Source organism: Canis lupus, chromosome 16 (genome assembly GCF_003254725.2).
Source record: "Canis lupus dingo isolate Sandy chromosome 16, ASM325472v2, whole genome shotgun sequence".
NCBI lineage: Eukaryota > Metazoa > Chordata > Mammalia > Carnivora > Canidae > Canis > Canis lupus.
Genome location: NC_064258.1, coordinates 24,225,363 through 24,242,438, shown reverse-complemented (window position 1 = coordinate 24,242,438; position 17,076 = coordinate 24,225,363). Strand labels below are relative to the sequence as shown.

The following is a 17,076-nucleotide window of genomic DNA, read 5'->3' as shown; positions in this document are numbered from 1 at the left end:
ACACAGGCAGAGGGAGAAGCAGGCTCCATGCAGGGAGCCCGATGTGGGACTCGATCCCAGGACTCCAGGATCATGCCCTGGGCCAAAGGCAGACACTCAACCGCCAAGCCACCCAGGCATCCCTGGCCTTTTGATTTTAAACTTGTTTTGTCCTCTCTCTCAAACTGCCTGGCCATCTTTGTACTTTTGCTAGTGTCAAGTGTATTAAAAAAGTAAAAAGCAAAGTAAAATAAAATAAAATGGAGCACAAATATTGTTGGATCTGAACTCATGTGTCACGAAATGACAGGTATAGATACTTGAAAATCACAATGTTAATACTGATTCAAATCTTTTCCTAAACATTCACCATTCATTTTACAGTTTGTTGAAAGTTTAAAAAGTAAAAAAGACTCAACTTTAAGTATCTGTAAAAATGAAAATTGTAAGAAAGTATAATGCCTGTAACATCTCATGTCTCACTTAGGCTCTGGTGGGGCTCAGAGTTCAACAGAATGCCTTTCTGTGGGCTGCATTTTTAATATCTCCATAGAACAGGCTTTGTTTCTATGGATCTTCAAATACTCCAGAGTCCTCAGTGGCCAATAAGGTTCAAAGAGCAACCAGGTCTAACCACCAGAAAAAACAAAATCCAACACTTTAGATTGTTTATGGATGCAAACTACAACACCAAAACCAGCAGTATATTGAAAGGCAGTTAATCTGACATGTGCCGACCCAAGCCATGATAAGCCAACAACACATCCAGGACAGTAACTAACATGCAGGAGGGGCCTTCAAAGTGATTACTGTATTAAGAGTCTTTGGCGCTAACCAGTACCCTGTCTGAACCTGATAATCCGGCTTAGCAGTTCCTACAGCATGAGAGACAACCGAGGTTTTTCTGCTGCCTAAGGGATCAGCTGGTTCCTGCTGGTCCCCTAACACGGTCAAGTCCACAGGCACCAGCTGCTGTTATGCAGCATTGTCTCCCGGGAGCAGGTTTTAGTGCCCCTCTGGTTGTTCTGGACTCCCTTAGGGAGGACACGCTCAAGTTTCCATGTTATCTCTTCCCTCTTCCTTTCTTACAATGCTTTTTTAAAAAGCATAAAGTTAGAATAATAATATAGCAAGTTTATGTACTAGGAGGAATGGACAATTATCCAGATCCCCAGACACTTATTGTCCTATTTATATATTCCTTTCTTGTATTTCTTTATCAATATACTTTTATTTGTAAATAATAGAGCACATTATTTCTTTTATTAAAAAAATTAACATTAGGGCAGCCTGGGTGGCTCAGCGGTTTAGTACCGCCTTCAGCCCAGGGCATGATCCTGGAGACCCAGGAACGAGTCCCACGTCGGGCTCCCTGCATGGAGCCTGCTTCTCCCTCTGCCTGTGTCTCTGCCTCTCTCTCTCTCTGTCTCTCATGAATGAATAAATAAAAATTTTTAAAAATTAACATTATATTACAGGCACCTTCCCATAGTGTTCACAGTCTTTATGATTATCACAAAAAGCAGCATGCCCTTTAGATGGATATACCTTAATTCAACCACTTCTCATTTGCTTCCAATTTTTCTCTATTAGAAAATGGTTCCATGATCAATGTATTCATTCATATAGCTTATATTTGGGCTTAAAAAATAATATTCCCTGAAATGGATTATTAAAGGGGGCTTTTATTTAGTTTTTATTATTTTAATTCCAACATAGTTAGCATACACAGTTATATTAATTTTAGGTGTATAATAGAGTGATTCAACAACTTAAAGGGTGCATTTGGAAATTAGCTTTGAAATAATTTGAAACTTGGAGGAAAGTTGTAGCAACTCCATATACCCTTTACCCAAATTCAGTTTTTAACCTTCTGTCACAATCTATGAAGAAACATTTTCATACTATTAAAATACCCTGTTCCTCCTCAACCTCCCTCCCCACCTCTGCCAAAGACTCAGCAATTCCTGTCTTTACTACGATGGTTGCAAAATGGTAATTTGCCAATTCCCTGCCATGTATCAGATGGAGTGCTGCTTAGAGGAACAACAGGATCTTATTACATATTGCCAAACAGTTTTAGAAACAGTTGTAAATGTACAAGGTCATTCATAATTTGTGAATTTCAGCACACTGTAATAATCCTGCAAATTATTCTGTTTTGCTAACCAATCAACAAAAACGTGTTACTGTTACTTTAATTTGCATCTCTAATTACTCCTAGGCTGAACTTTTATTTTTCCAATTGTACACCAATTGTACACTTTACTGTATATAAAATTATCTCTCCATGTATTTTGACCAACTGGAATCTAAATGTGTCCCCTTAATTATGTGGGGTCTTTATTGAATGATAATATTAATTCTTATTTAATGCAAATATTTTCTCAATCACTATTTTGCTTTGTTTCAAGTTTCTAATTCCATACGACAAAGTATGCTGCACTTTTGTCTTGTGATCTATCCTTGAATATTTGATAAATATTTAATTCCATTTTACTGTAAATTTTCTAAAATAAGATTGTTTTATTCTAAATTTTAAAATGTTTTAAAAATGCTATCTATGCCATCAGATACATATTTTGAGAGTTGTGTTTCCAACTTTGTTTTTCTAGATTGACAGCCAGCTACCCAACATCATTTACCCAACATCATCAAACTATATGCTTCTATATAATAGGTTCTATCTCTGGACTATCTACTGTTTTTATAGAAATATCAAATATTTTCATTGTGATAAAATACATATAAAATAACATTTATCATTTTAGCCATCTTTAAGTGTACAACTGAGTGGCATATTTTCACATTGTTTTGCAACCATCAGCACTGTCCATCTTTAGAACTTTGTCATCTTCCCCAGATCAAACTGTTCTCATCCACACTGTTATCCTGCCTCCATGTACTTTCAACTTTCTCTCTGGTTAGGTTAGTCCTTCCTCACTATGTTTTTAGGTCACTTTATGTTCTTGCTAATTTAACCTACCAAATTCACTTTGGTCTCCTTTTGTAAAATTAGAAGAAAAATTTGGTTGGGGTTGTGTTTGCGGGGAACATAAATTTTTATTTTTTATTTATATTTTTTTAAGTAATCCGTACAGCCAACGTGGGGCTTGAATTCATGATCCTGAAATCAAGAGCCACATGCTCTTCGGACTGAGCTAGCAGGTGCCCTGCAGGGAACTCCTATCTTTATAAAATTTAGTTTTTCCATCCAATAAACTTAGTTTTCCCATTTAGCTTGCTTGTCTCATCTGCAAGTCTTCTTTCCAAAGTTTCGTGTCTTTTTTTCATATATCCACTCACATTTATTAGGATTATTCAGAAATACCTTTTTTGCTGCAATTCTGGAGGTGTTCTTGTTCTTATTACATTTTTGTGCTAGCTATTGCTGACAGACAAGCTCTATAGTTCTGTATTTTTATGGTGGGTTTGGTCATCTTTACAGATTTCTAGCAGTGTTTTAGAGATACATGCTGAATTTCATCAAATGTGTTTCCAGCTTAAGGCCATCATTGGCACCAGGAGCAATAGAATTATTGAGGAGCAGGGAAACCAAAGAGTAAGAATTAGAAAATTAGATTAGAAATTATAATATTGTTAAAATCAGTAGTGTTTCCTAAAAGCAATTCCTGTCCAAAGGCTGGCTAAGTAATTATTTATGTCATCAATATAAATGAACAATGTGGTTAATTCACAGAAAAGAATAATCCCAAACCACCTCCCATGGAATTAAGACATTTTTTGGATAACACCACTCTGAATCACTGTTAAAAAGCTCACAAATGCGGGGGATTCCTGGGTGGCTCAGCAGTTTGGTGCCTGCCTTTGGCCCAGGGTGTGATCCTGGAGTCCCGGGATTGGGTCCCACATTGGGCTCCCTGCATGGAGCCTGCTTCTCCCTCTGCCTGTGTCTCTGCCTCTCTCTCTCTCTTTCTCTCTCTCTCTCTGTGTCTCCCATGAATAAATAAATAAAATCTTTAAAAAAAAAAAAAAGCTCACAAATGGAGCACTTGGGTGGCTCAGTCGGTTAAGTGCTTGCCTTCAACTCAGGTCCTGGGATTGAGCCCCATGTCCCGTTCCCTGTACAGTGGGCAGTCTGCTTCTTCCTCTGCCCCTTCACCCACTTGTACATCCCCCCTCCCTTGCCCCGCCGGCCAAATAAATAAATAAATAAAATCTTTAAAGAAAAAAAAAAGCTCACAAATGTGTTCAACAGTGGCTGCTGTCTGCTGTAGCCAGGGCTGAAGACCAAAGCTGATCAAGGCTCACCAAAGGGAAGAGCAATGAACACGTACAGAAACATACATCTATGGATACTTTTATTTTCAAGAGTTGTTTCTATTTTTTTTAACTAAGGCTTTTAACTTCAACCTGGGGTACTGTCCCAGGAAAATATCTAGTGAACTGAACTCTCTGATGTAAAATGCAGAAAGGTATGACACCGAGAAATTTATAGAGAGCAAAACTCGTCTTACCTGTGCCTTCTGAAATATATTATACTATTACATTTTTCTGGATAACAAGACTTTTCTAATTATCTTTTCCAAATGAAACATTTGACTAACATCTGTATCACTTAGTGGAGGTTTATAAATGTTTTAAAAGGGGGAAAATAAAAGTTTAAACTATGCTCTTAGCTATGTAGTACACTTAGGAAAAAACAAGAATGAATTAAAATGCACTCAGATACATTCAAAAGCTTATTTTCAGCAATGGTTTCCATCTTTTTTCCTGCCAAGTTCTTAATGTTTGCCCCCCTTCTGCAGAAGGTGGCTCTAGGCAAAAAACCTAACACGCAGCTAGGAGAGGAAGCAGGAAGCTGGAAAAATCCAACACGTGGTGTGATTATTCCCTGAAAACACAACGGCTTTCAGTCGAGACTTTACGTGGAGGTCAGCGCCCTCTGGATGTTTCCAGAATCACGGTGTCGCACACACAAGCCTTGTTCCTAGCGCCACGCCGTATCGCTCATATTCCCCCCTGCACCTGCTGCGTGGGGCTCAGGGAGGGCTGAGCTGGTGCTGCAGGAGATCGGGTGCTCTGTGGGAGGCCTGGTGATGGGGGTGGGGGTGATCCCAGGGCTGGGGAGCCAAGTGATCCCGGGAGGCCACTCTGCGGGAGGCCCGGTGATCCTGGAAGGCCGGGTGTTCTGTGGGGGGGCCGAGTGCTCCCAGGAGGCCGGGTACTCCCCTTGAGGGCAGCCCCAAGCCCTTCTCAGCGTCTCACCACCTGGGCTTCAGGCTCCCATCTGTGGTGAGGTCTGGAGAGCTAAGACCCTGACTTTAGTCAAGCTACTGTGGCGCCTAGCTCTGTGCTTTGTCCGCCAGTCCATGACAGGTGACAGTGGTGAGACTGGTCAGGATCCAAGTTGAGGTCTGGCTCCTGTCTACTTGACAGCTGACATCAACTGTGGTCTCATGTCAAGGAGACTTCATTTTAAGTGCCAACCAACTATCCTAACTCAACTTACCATCAACTCTTAGGAAACAAAACCTATCATGTGATTTATGTAGATATTTTAGGATAATGATGACATATGCATTTATTCATTAAGGTCCTGGACAAACTGAATATAAATCCCTTAGGAGCATCTCCTCATTATAGTATAAATATAAATATTGGGGGAATGACAAAGGTAAAAACAGAGAGTATAGGTTTTTATGGGCTCATTATACTTTTCATCTATTTCTATAAATTTATTATAAAGTTTAGTGTTTTTTTTTTAAGTTTAGTGTTTTAGCAAGAGAAGTATTGTCAGTTATAACACTTTATACATTCATATAGGTTAGACTGCTGATAGGTAACGGTCCAGGGAAACCAAACTTGGGTTTTCAAGAGATCTTTCAACTGGTGTGAAAGAGGTGGCCCTCACTAGGCTTGCTGACATGCAGGGTTAATGATTAAAAAGACAGTAACATTGATTTAAAAGCAGCCCCAAAGACTCTTCACACCTGCAGAAAAGTTCATAGCCTATTTCTTTGGGAGAAAAATATATTTTTAAGGGGCATTTCCTCTATGCTCCCATGCACCAGTGGATTGAAGTTGATGTCGAATAAGGCGGAAGATGATCACTTTTCATTCCAGAGTTTTGTATTGTTTGAGATATTTCATCGAACATGTGCTTCTTACAACTAACTTTTCAATAACTGAAATCAGAACAGCCACAGTGGCGGGAGGGGAGGAGCACACCACACTTTTCCTGCCTTCCTTCTTTGTACTTGACAGGTGTGCAGGACAGGCTGCTGGAGAGCATGGTGGGGGCCACCCTGCCAGGTCAGGACCGCAGTCTGGGCCCCTCCCTGCTTGTTCAATCTTGGGGACGTCACTTGTCTTCAGTTTCCTCATTGGTGAAACTGAGGTCATGTTAACACTCACCTCAAAAGGTTCTTGGGAGGATTAAACAAGTTAATATTCACAGGGCACTTAAAACAGCACCCACCCCACATGTCCTAGCTGTGCTTGGTCACCGTTACCAAGATCACTGTGACAACTAGGAGGCACAGAGCATGAGGTCAAGGTCTGAATCGTGGCTCGAGCATACACTAAATGCATGATCTTGGGAGAGTGACCTAACTCGGGAGGCCTCAGTTTTCTCATCTGTAAATTGGTAATGACTACCAATCTCATAGGGTTGCTGTGGGATTAAATGATGTATTTATTGCACATGTAGGAAGCCCTAAACACAGTGCTTGGCATATCCCAAGTACTCAGTAAGTGCTGGTGATTTTCATAATGAAAATTTGTGGAAATTGAGGATTTTCTATACACTGTTAGCAAAAAAGGAAAAAACACGGAAACAAAAAGCCTCTTTTCAATGAGGCTGATTCTCCATGCAACAGGCTCCAGATTTGTCAGCTGGCCCGCTTAAAATATCCCCATAAACACCACCTGACATTTTAATATTTGAAGCACCAAGCCTTTCACATTTCATAGTATTTGTTTATAATAAACATGGTTTATTATAATAATATAATAAAATTGGTTGGCATTTTTAAACTGTGTGTGAATGCAGATGGCTGTCTCTGTCTAGGTCACTGCAGTACCTACCATAGTGCCTCACACAGAGCAGGTACGAATGACATGAACAAATGAACCTAGGAAAAATCTGGAAGTGCCTTTTGCTTTGTTGAAGTTAGTGAATATTTTTGTATGTAGGAGGCCCACTGGGTATGTATGACCATTCTCTCCAGATACTGGGCAGACCTGAGTTCTAGTCCTGGCTCCTTCCTGGGTGACCCCAGATAAATCCCAGAAATGGTACCAAAACCGTTTCCTCTTCCTTAATATTTTGAGTTCCTTGCAGCTCCAACACTCCCCATTCTAAGGAATTCCATCCTGCATTTGCACAACCAACCCTACACCAGGCACCTCCAGATCTTCTCAGATCTGCTGGGCGACTGTGTACCAGCCCCAGCAGCCCGACGGACACACCTACCTTGCAGTGCGTGGTGCTGACGGGAAGCCCGACGTTGGAGGCAATCACGACTGTGAAGGCAGAGGCCAGCTCGATGGTGAAGCCGCTGCGGGAGGGGCACAAGAGACACATCACAGTCACAGGCACTCTCTGTATCAGCCCCACTGACACCCCAGGGCCAGAGTCTCACCAGAACATTCTTTGGGATGACTGTTGGCTGCTGACTGGGCCAGATGACATTAACAGAAAAGGAACTGCTGCATCAGGGCAACAATTCACACTAAAACTGTGCAGTATACTGTTTACAGCCCTAAAAAGCCGCCTTTTTCTGATAGGTTTTCAAAAAGCACACACTGTAGTAACTGGGTCAGAAATCCCTGCTGTGTACAAAATGCTAAATTAGTCATTTCTAAAGTGGTAGAGAAAAAAAATGTCCTCCCATTTTTTCAATGTGTACTTATTGCAAAAAAGGGAATTTTGTTCTCAGCTCATTTTTCTTCAAATCAATCTTAAAAAGAGTCTTTCATTACAGTGGATTTCAAAGGGGAAAAGGCTTCTTAGGACAGGTAGTTCCAAGTTTCACTGTATTCTCCAAGTTGTCCTGTGTGTGTGCCCTCCGGGGCTCTGAGCTGCTTCCATCCTGCACGTGAAGCTGGCGTGGCAGGGAACTTTCAGGAAATGCAGACCCTGGGCACAGGGCAGTGTGCATCCCCATGGCCTCCCCCTCCCAAGGGGTGACACCGGAGGGGAGCCTGGTCTGGGCCAGGCCTGGGGCTTCTCTTCCCCTTCCCTCCTGCTCCCCAAAGGCTCTCCCTCCTGCTCTCCCCACCTCGCACTCTCTCCCTGACCTGCCCCTGTGGACGGAGGGGGTGTGCGGTGCAGCGGGGGTGATCACGGTGCTGAGCCCTTGCCTCACTGGGACCTCGGCCTGGGGCCTCAGACAGGACGGTGGCCCTGCCATCCTGCCAGCCCTCAGCTTACCTGGAGGGCGTGATGGGTGTGAGGTCCTTGCCCATGGTCTGGATCACTCTTCTGCCCCAGACCCACAGGCCTGTACAGATGCCAACTCCTCCATAAAACAGCAGCCAAACAGGGGTAACTGCCTCTTGCAGGACTGCGCCTTGCTCGTAAATCAGCCACAAAGCCACCAGGGGACCAATGGCATTACTGGGAGGGAAAAAAGAGACGAGTGACACACATGTGGCGGCGCACAAGGCCCTGTGCATGACACATGGTGGCTGTCGGGCTGGAGGAAAGTCCATCTGACTGTCTGTGCACCGCCCAGGCAACCTAGTGCTGACTGAAATGGTTTATTAACTTTTTTATTATGGTGAAAAAAACCCTGGACTTACTACTTTAACCATTTTTAAGTGCACAGTGGAGTCATGGTAAGCAGTGCACACCATTGTGCAGTGGATCTCTAGGACCCCCTCACCTTGCAAATCTAGAATCTGGCACCCACAGAACAGCTGGTCCCTTGGCCCCTTCCCCTGGCGGCTCACCACCACCTTTCTGTTTCTAGGGGCCAGACTACTCTCGGTACCCCACAGAAGTAGAAGGGTTCAGTACGTGCCTTTTGGTGACAGGCTTATTTCACTCTGATGATGTCCTCAGAGCTCATCCATGTGGTAGCACAAGTCCCCTTTCAAGGCCAAACACTCACTGGATGTACAGCGGCATCTTGTGCAGTGTCACCTGCCACGCACACCTGGCTCACTCCCACCCCTTGGTTACTGTGAATGATGCCGCATGGACCCGGGGGTGCCGATACCTCCTCAAGACCCTGCCTGTAGTTCTTCTGGGGACATACTCAGAAGTAAGCTTGCTGGATCTTTCAGTGGTTCTACTTTTCATATTTTGAGGAAGCTCCAGACTGTTTACCACAGCAGCTGCACCGATTTACACACCCACCAACAGGGCACGAGACCTCCAGTGTCTCCATATCCTCGCCAACACTTGTCATTCTGTTTTTTTTTTACAGTAGCCCCCTTCCTGGGTGTGTGACTTACTAATTTTTTAAAGTACTGAAATAGCACAAGTGGATACAAAAACTCAGTTCTTTTTTCTCTTCCATTTTTCCTCTATTTCCATTGTCATTACCAGCATTGCTACTAATACTGGCTACCAGTTGGGCAGCTGTGTCAGCACCCATGCGACGGACTGCAAACACCATCTCTAACCGTGACTCCTCACACCCACCCTGCAACTAGGTATTGTTGCTTCCATTTTACTGGAGCAAATGGATGCCAAAGTCTTGTCAGCAGCGAGGCAGGACTCAGGTGCTCATGTTCTTTCCTCTCAACCCACTGTCACTCAGGCCCTTAGCAGGCACACGTGGACTGTTTTGGGGGACGCCACAGTTTTGTTTTTTTTAAAGTAGGCTCCACGCCCAGTGTGGAGCCCAACTAGGGGCTTCAGCTCATGTCCCTGAGATCAACACCTGAGCTGAGACCAAGAGTTGGATGCTTAGCTGACCAAGCCACTCGGGTACTGCATTCTTTGGTGAGGTGTCTGGTAAGGTGTTTGGCCCATTTTTTAATTGGGTTGTTTGTTTTCTTATTGTTGTGGGTTTTTTTTAAAATTTTATTTATTTTATTTATTTGACAGAGAACACAAGCAAGGGGAGCTGCAGAGGGAGAGGGAGAAGCAGACTCCCACTGAGCAGGGGGCCGGACATGGGGCTCAATCCCAGGACCTGAGCTGCAGGCACACTGAACAGACTGAGCCACCCAGGTGCCCTTATTGTGGAGTTTTAAGAGTTCTTTGTATATTACTATTCTAGCAGATATGTCTTTTGTAAATGTTTTCTTTCAGGTTCTTATTCTCTTGATGTCGTCTTCCACAACACACAAGTTTCCAATTTTAATAAAGCCCAGTTTATCTAGTATTTCTTTTATTGACTGTGCCACTGGTGTTTTATCTAAAGAGTCATCTCCATACCCACAGTCATCTATGTCTTCTCCTGTGTTATCTTACTAGGAGTTTTATAGTTTTTCACTTTACGTTTAGGCTTGTGATCCATTTTGAGTTACTTTTTCTCAAGGCTGTAAGGTTTATGTCCAGATAGGTTTTTTTTTGCACATGGATGTCTAGTTGTTCCAGCACCGTTTGTTGAAAAGACTCTCTTTGCTCCACTCTATCTCCTTTGCTCTTCCTTTATTAAAAATCAACTGACTATATTTATGGGGGCCTATTTCTGAGCTCTATTCTGTTTCACTGATTTAACTAACTATTCTTTTTACCAATACCATACAATTGGGGATCCCTGGGTGGCTCAGCGGTTTAGCGCCTGCCTTTAGCCCAGGGCGCGATCCTGGAGTCCCGGGACCGAGTTCCACGTCGGGCTCCCGGCATGGAGCCTGCTTCTCCTTCTGCCTGCGACTCTGCCTCTTTCTGTCTCTCTATCATGAATAAATAAATAAATCTTTTAAAAAATACCACACAGTCTTGATTACTGTAGCTATATTCTAATAAGTCTTGATGTTGGGTAGTATTGGTCCTTCAACTCTGTCCCATTCCTTCAGTAAGGTGTTGGCTAATCAGAGTCTATTGTCCTTTTTTTTTTTTTTTTTTCAGGAGCAAGGGGGAGACCACTTTTATTGCCCACCCTGGGCTGGAGCCCAGTGTGGGTGGGACAGGAGGGGTTAGGACCTGCTGTGGACAGTAAAGGTGCCCTCAGAGGATGTGGGTCATGTCGCTAAGAAAGGGTGCAGAGCTGGTCCATCCAGAGCAGTGCCTCATGCTGCAGGGGCGTGCGGCGTGTCTATTGCCTTTCCTTATAAACTTTACTGTTTGTTGATATCCACAAAATAACTTGCTGGGATTGTAATGAATTTATAGATCAAGATGGGAAGAACTGACACCTTAACACCTTTCTATCCTTAAATGTGGAAAATCTCCCCATTTAATTCTTTGATTTTATTCATTAGGTTTGTAGTTTTCTGCATCTAGATCTTATACATATTTTGTTAGATTTATACCTGAGCATTTCATTATATAAACAGTATTCTTGATTTTGTTGTTGCTGTTAAGGTTTTATTTACTTGAGAGAGACAGAGAGTGAGAAAGAGAGCATGAGAGAGGGGAAGGTCAGAGGGAGAAGCAGACTCCTCACTCGTCTCATGGGGAGCCTGATGCCGGGCTCAATCCTGGGACCCTGGGATCATGACCTGAGCCAACGGCAGGCACTTACTTGACTGAGCCACCCAGGTGCACCCAGTACTCTGTTTTTAATTTCAAATGCCACCTGTTCATTCCTGGAATGTTGGAAAGCAACTGACTTTTGTCTATTAACCTTGTGTCCTGCAACCTTGCTATAACTGCTTATACATTTCAGGAGTCTGTTGATTCTTTTCCATTTTTTTACATAATTATGTCATCAGCAAACAAAGACCATTTTCTTTCTTCCCGGTCTGTAATCCTTGTATGTATACCTTTTCATCTCTTATTGCATCATCTAGAACTTAGAGTACATGTTGAAAAGGAGCGGTGAAAGGAGACATCCTTGCCTTGCTCCTGATCTTAGTGGGAAAGCTTTCAGTTTGTCGTCATTAATTATAATGTGGGCTGTAGGTCTTCTGTGGATATTCTTTATCAAGTTGAGGAAGTTCCCCTTTATTCTTACTGAGAGTTTTTACCATGAATAAGTGGTGAATTTTGTTAAATGATTTTTCTGCATCTATTGATATGATCATGTGATTTTTCCTTTTTAGCCTATTGATGTGATGGATTACATTAACTGATTTCTGAATGGTGAACCAGACTTGCATACCTGGGATAAACAGCATTTGGTCATGGCATTTAATTCTTTTTATACACTGCCGGATTCAGTTTGCTAATATTTTGTTGAGGATTTGTACATCCATGTTTGTGACAGACACTAGTCTGTAGTTTTCTCTTATGTCAATGTCTTTTCTGGCTTTGGTAATAAGGTAATACTGGCCTTATAGAATAAGTTAGGAAGTACTCCCTCTCCTTCTATATTCTGAAGTAGACTGTAGAGAACTGGCATAATTTCTTCCTTAAATGTTTGGCAGAATTCACCAGTGAACCCATCTGGGCACGGAGCTTTTTTTTTTCTTAATTTAATTTTTATTTTTTATTTTTATATATTTATTTAATTTTTTATTTTTTCATTTGGCGTGGAGCTTTCTGTTTTGGAAAGTTATTATACGATTTATTTAAGTTCTTTAATAGATACAGGCCTTTTCAGATAGTCTGTTTCTTCTTTCGTGAGTTCTGACAAATGGTGTCATTCAAGGAATTAGTCTTTTTCATCTAGACTATCAAATTAATGGGGCAGAGTGGCTCATTACTGAAGTCTGCTTTTTCATTTCTGATATTAGTAATTTGTATCCTCTCTCTTTTTGTCTTAGCCTGGCTAGAGGCTTATCAACTTTATTAATCTATTCAAAGAATTAGCCTATGGTTTCACTTATTTTCTCTTTTGATTTCCTGATTGCAATCTCACTGATTTCTAATTATTTCCTCTGCTTACTTTGGATTTAATTTTCTCCTCTTTTTCTAGGTTCCTTAGATAGGAATTTAGACTACTGATTTTATATATTTGTTCTTTTCTAATATATACATCCAATGCTATAAATTTCTAACCACTGTTTTTGCTGCATCCCACCAATTTTGATGTGTTTTCATTTTAATTTAGTTTAAAATATTTAAAAATTTCTCCTCTGATCCATGTATTATTTAGAAGTGTGTTACCTCCTCTTCTTGTATTCTGGGATCTTCCAATTATCTTTCTGTTATGGATTTCTAGTTTAATTCCATTGTACTCTGAGAGCAGACACTGTATTAGCTCTGTTCTTTTAAATGGGTTCAGGTGTGTTTTATGGTCCAAAATATAGCCTATCTTGCTGAATGTTCCATATAAGCTTAAAAAGAATGTGAATTCTGCTTTGTTAGGTGAAGTAGTAGTCCACAGATGTCAGTTATATCCAGTTGATTTGATGAGTTTATTGAATTCAACTATATCCTTACTAATTTTCTGTGTCTGTTCTGTCTGAAATTAATATAGTAACTTCTGTTTTCCTTTGATTAGTGTTAGCATGGTACATTTTCCTCCTTCCATTTTCTTTTAAACTGAATGTGTCTTTATATATATATATATATATATATATATATATATATATATATATTAAGATTTTATTCATTTACTCATGAGAGACACACACAGAGAGAGAAGCAGAGACACAGGTAGAGGGAGGAGCAGGCTCCATGCAAGGAGCCTGATGTGGGACTCAATCCCGGGACTCTAGGATCATGCCCTGGGCTGAAGGCAGGCGCTAAACTGCTGAGCCACCTGGGATCCCCAGAATGTGTCTTTATATTTAAAGTGGATTTCTTATGGCAACATATATTTGGGTCTTGTTTTTTGACACAGTCCAACAATTTCTGTCTTTTAATAGATGCATTTAGACGACTGACATTCAAAATGATTACTGATGTAGGAGGATCAATATCTACCAAATCTGTTACTCTTTTCTATTTGTTGTTCTATTTATTGTTTCCTATTTTTGTCTTCCAATTTTTTTTGCCCTTTAATTGGGCATTTTGTATGATTTCATTTTCTCTCCTCTTGAACAGTTCAAACTCATGTTGTTCGAAGATCAATTATATATACATACATACATATATAGTTATCTATGTAGGTACATATATACATATACAGTTGTGTGTATGTATGTATGGATGTGTGTGTGTGTGTATAGTTTATTCAATTGTGGTCTGAGAGCAGACATTGTATTATTTCTCTTCTTTTTAATTTGTTGAGGTATGTTTATATATTAAACTATATTTAGGTAACTGTATACATAATACATATTAGCATACATAACTGAATAATTGATACACTGTTAGAATCATTTTGAAATGTTATCTTTTATACCAATTAGGAATAAGAAAAACACTTATTTTTGCCTTTAACTTAATCCTTCCGTGATGTTCTTCCTATCTTTATGTAAATCTGAGTTTCTGAGCTATATTATTTTTCTTTTCTCTGAAGAATTTCTCCGAGCATTTCTTGCAAGGCAAGATATTTCTCTGGCAACAAACTCCCTTAGTTTTTGCTCACTTTAGAAGGTCTCTTTTTTCCCTTCACTTCTGAAGAACAATTTCACAGGGTATGTAATTCTAGGTTGGTGGATTTTTTTTCCCTCAACACTTTGAATATTTCCCCCTATTCTCAACTGCATGGTTTTGAGGAGAAGATGGATGTAATTCTTATCTTTGTTCCTCTGTAAGTTTTTTTTCCTCTGGCTTCTTACAGGAATTTATCTTTCATTTTCCTTCCTTCTTTTTTTTTCTTTAAAGATTTTATTTATCCATTCACAAGAGATACACACAGAGAGGCAGAGACATAGGCAGAAGGAGAAGCAGGCTCCCTGCAGGGAGCCCAATGTGGGACTTGATCCCAGGACTCCAGGATCACGCCCAGAGCCAAAGGCAGATGCTCAACCACTGAGCCACCCAAGTGTTCCAATCTGATACTCTAGTTTGAAAATGATATGCTTAGGTATAGTTTCTTGGGGGCATTTATCCTACTTGCTACTCTGAGCTTCCTGGACCTATGGGTTGGTGTCTACATTGCTCTAGGGAGAGGGAGAGGAAGAGGGAGGGGAGAGAGAAAGAGAGAGCAAGCACAAGCAGGGGGAGCAGCAGGCAGTGGGAGAGGGAGAAGCAGGCTCCCCACTGAGCAAGGAGCCTGATGAGGGACTCGATCCCAGGACCCTGGGGATCAAGATCCAAGTCAAAGGCAGATGCTTCACTGATGGAGCCCCCCAGGCGCCCCCCAATGAAGAATTTTAGATCAGGAGGAGGAAATGCGGTGGTGCTAGGTGTGTGTGGGGGCAGTCGAAAAACAAAGGACAGAATACAATGCGTCAAATACAGTAATATGGCAACACCTATGTAACAGTGAGTGGCACCTAAGATGTCGGTGCCTCTTGTCTGGTAGGACAACTTCTTTTAAGAAGAATAGAAATTGAACTGCACGTGGCTAGGCAGTGCATGGAAACCCACAGCTATTAAATGGAGACTCTTGTATCTAGGCAATAAGAAATACAACAACAGCACATTTTCTTGATTTGGACAGAAACATGAGGCCTGATGATAATCATAGTAAGAGTAATAGTAATGAAGAAAATACGTGGATCCTGACCATGGGAGGAGCACTGTGGTAAGCACATTAAATAAAGCATCTCACTTAATCCCCATAGAAACTACCTGAGGCCAGTAGTAGTTTTACTCCCGTTTTACAGATTGGGATACAGAGGTTTTCAGAAAACAAATGACCTGACTAGGGCTTCTCAGCCTGTACGAAGAGAACAGAGACTACATATTTCAGTCCCCTATGACCCGCTGCCTTTACTGTCCATGCTGTCTCCCTCCTGCCTCCGGCCTGTGCACAGTTGTCCTCGGCCCATGCTCCCACAGATGCCCACGCTGACCCGGCCCGGCACCCCACCTACTCCCTACCTGCGCACTTCCGGGGCGGGCTCGGCACCCCGACACCCAGGACGGCACCTGGCACACGCTGCGGAGCCACAGGCGGACCTACCTTACATCATTGCCACCGTGCGCGAAGGACCCGAAGCAGGCGGTGAGGACCTGCAGGAAGTGGAACAGGAGGTGGACCTCGGCTGTGTCCTTCTCCTCCTTCTCGTCCTCCGCAGGGTCCTCTCGGGGCTGGTCGGGATCCGCCAGCTCGGACGCCAGCTTCATTTCCACGCCTCCCTCATCCGCCTCGATCTCGGCCTCCGCTACGGCGTTGCAGTAGCTCGAGTAGCTGTCGTAGCGAAGCCTCTTCTTCGAGTAGGACACGGCGTCACCCACCAGCTTCTCGCTGTCCTCTGCAGCCGAGGACGACTCGGCGGCCTTGAAGGTGGCGTGCACGGGCAGCCCACAGATGGCGGCGGTGTAGCAGGTGTAGCTGTTGTTGCGGCGCAGCAGCCGGGCGCTGCTCTCCTGGGTGGGCCTCTCCTCGGGGCCCCTGTCCGCGTGCATCCTGTGCAGCAAGTCCTTGTAGAGCCCCGAGTCCTTGTGGACCGTGTGGTACACGTGCGCGTCGCCCCTCGCGTGCCCGTCGAAGCCGAAGGTGCCGTTGGAGATGGGCGAGCGTGCGGAGCCGTGGGTCATGGACAGCGCCCGGCCTGGAAGGTTAATGAGAGGCTGCCTGTCTCGCCTTCCAAATATACCCCGCTTCCGGGAGGAATCACTCCTCCCTCCTTGTGGTGTTGGTTATCTCTGGAGATGTGGGTTATGGGGCACTCTCAATTTTTTCACATGCTTTCTTTTCCAAATTAACTATAAAGGACATGTAATATGGTTGAAATAAAGGAAACTTGGTAACGTAGGAATAATATGGCTTTTGAAAATGATGTGATTTTTCTCCTAAAAAGTATCTTCCAAAAATGACCACAGCCCTTTTTTCCTGGTTCTAGTGCCCAACAAAGGGAGAATCCTTAGAAGGAACTTATTTTGGGCAAACTTCATAAATGAGGGGCAAAATCCAGTTCACTGTGAGACAGATACTCTAGGTGCTCCTTAAAGGCTAATTAAGTTCAGTGGGGCAAAATTCATCTGCTTTCTTTGGGCCAAGTGTGAGACCACACCTACGGGAAGCGGAAGTAGGTGCCAGGTCCCCATTTTGCAGGGAAGTGGGCAGG

The 17,076-nt window shown here is 42.7% G+C and overlaps 1 protein-coding gene across 11 annotated transcripts in view; it reads right to left on the bottom strand.

Moving 5' to 3' along the window:
- Window positions 1–17,076, bottom strand: part of SLC20A2 (solute carrier family 20 member 2) — a 101,228-nt gene that overhangs the window by 2,464 nt on the left and 81,688 nt on the right. For all 11 annotated transcript variants that reach the window (XM_035699878.2, XM_025442364.3, XM_025442300.3 and 8 more), the window contains 3 exons: window positions 15,969–16,560; window positions 8,378–8,563; window positions 7,418–7,502 (listed from right to left, as the gene is read on the bottom strand). In XM_035699878.2, the coding sequence (XP_035555771.1) occupies window positions 7,418–7,502; window positions 8,378–8,563; window positions 15,969–16,560 (863 nt within the window). The remainder of the gene's footprint in view (window positions 1–7,417; window positions 7,503–8,377; window positions 8,564–15,968; window positions 16,561–17,076) is intronic.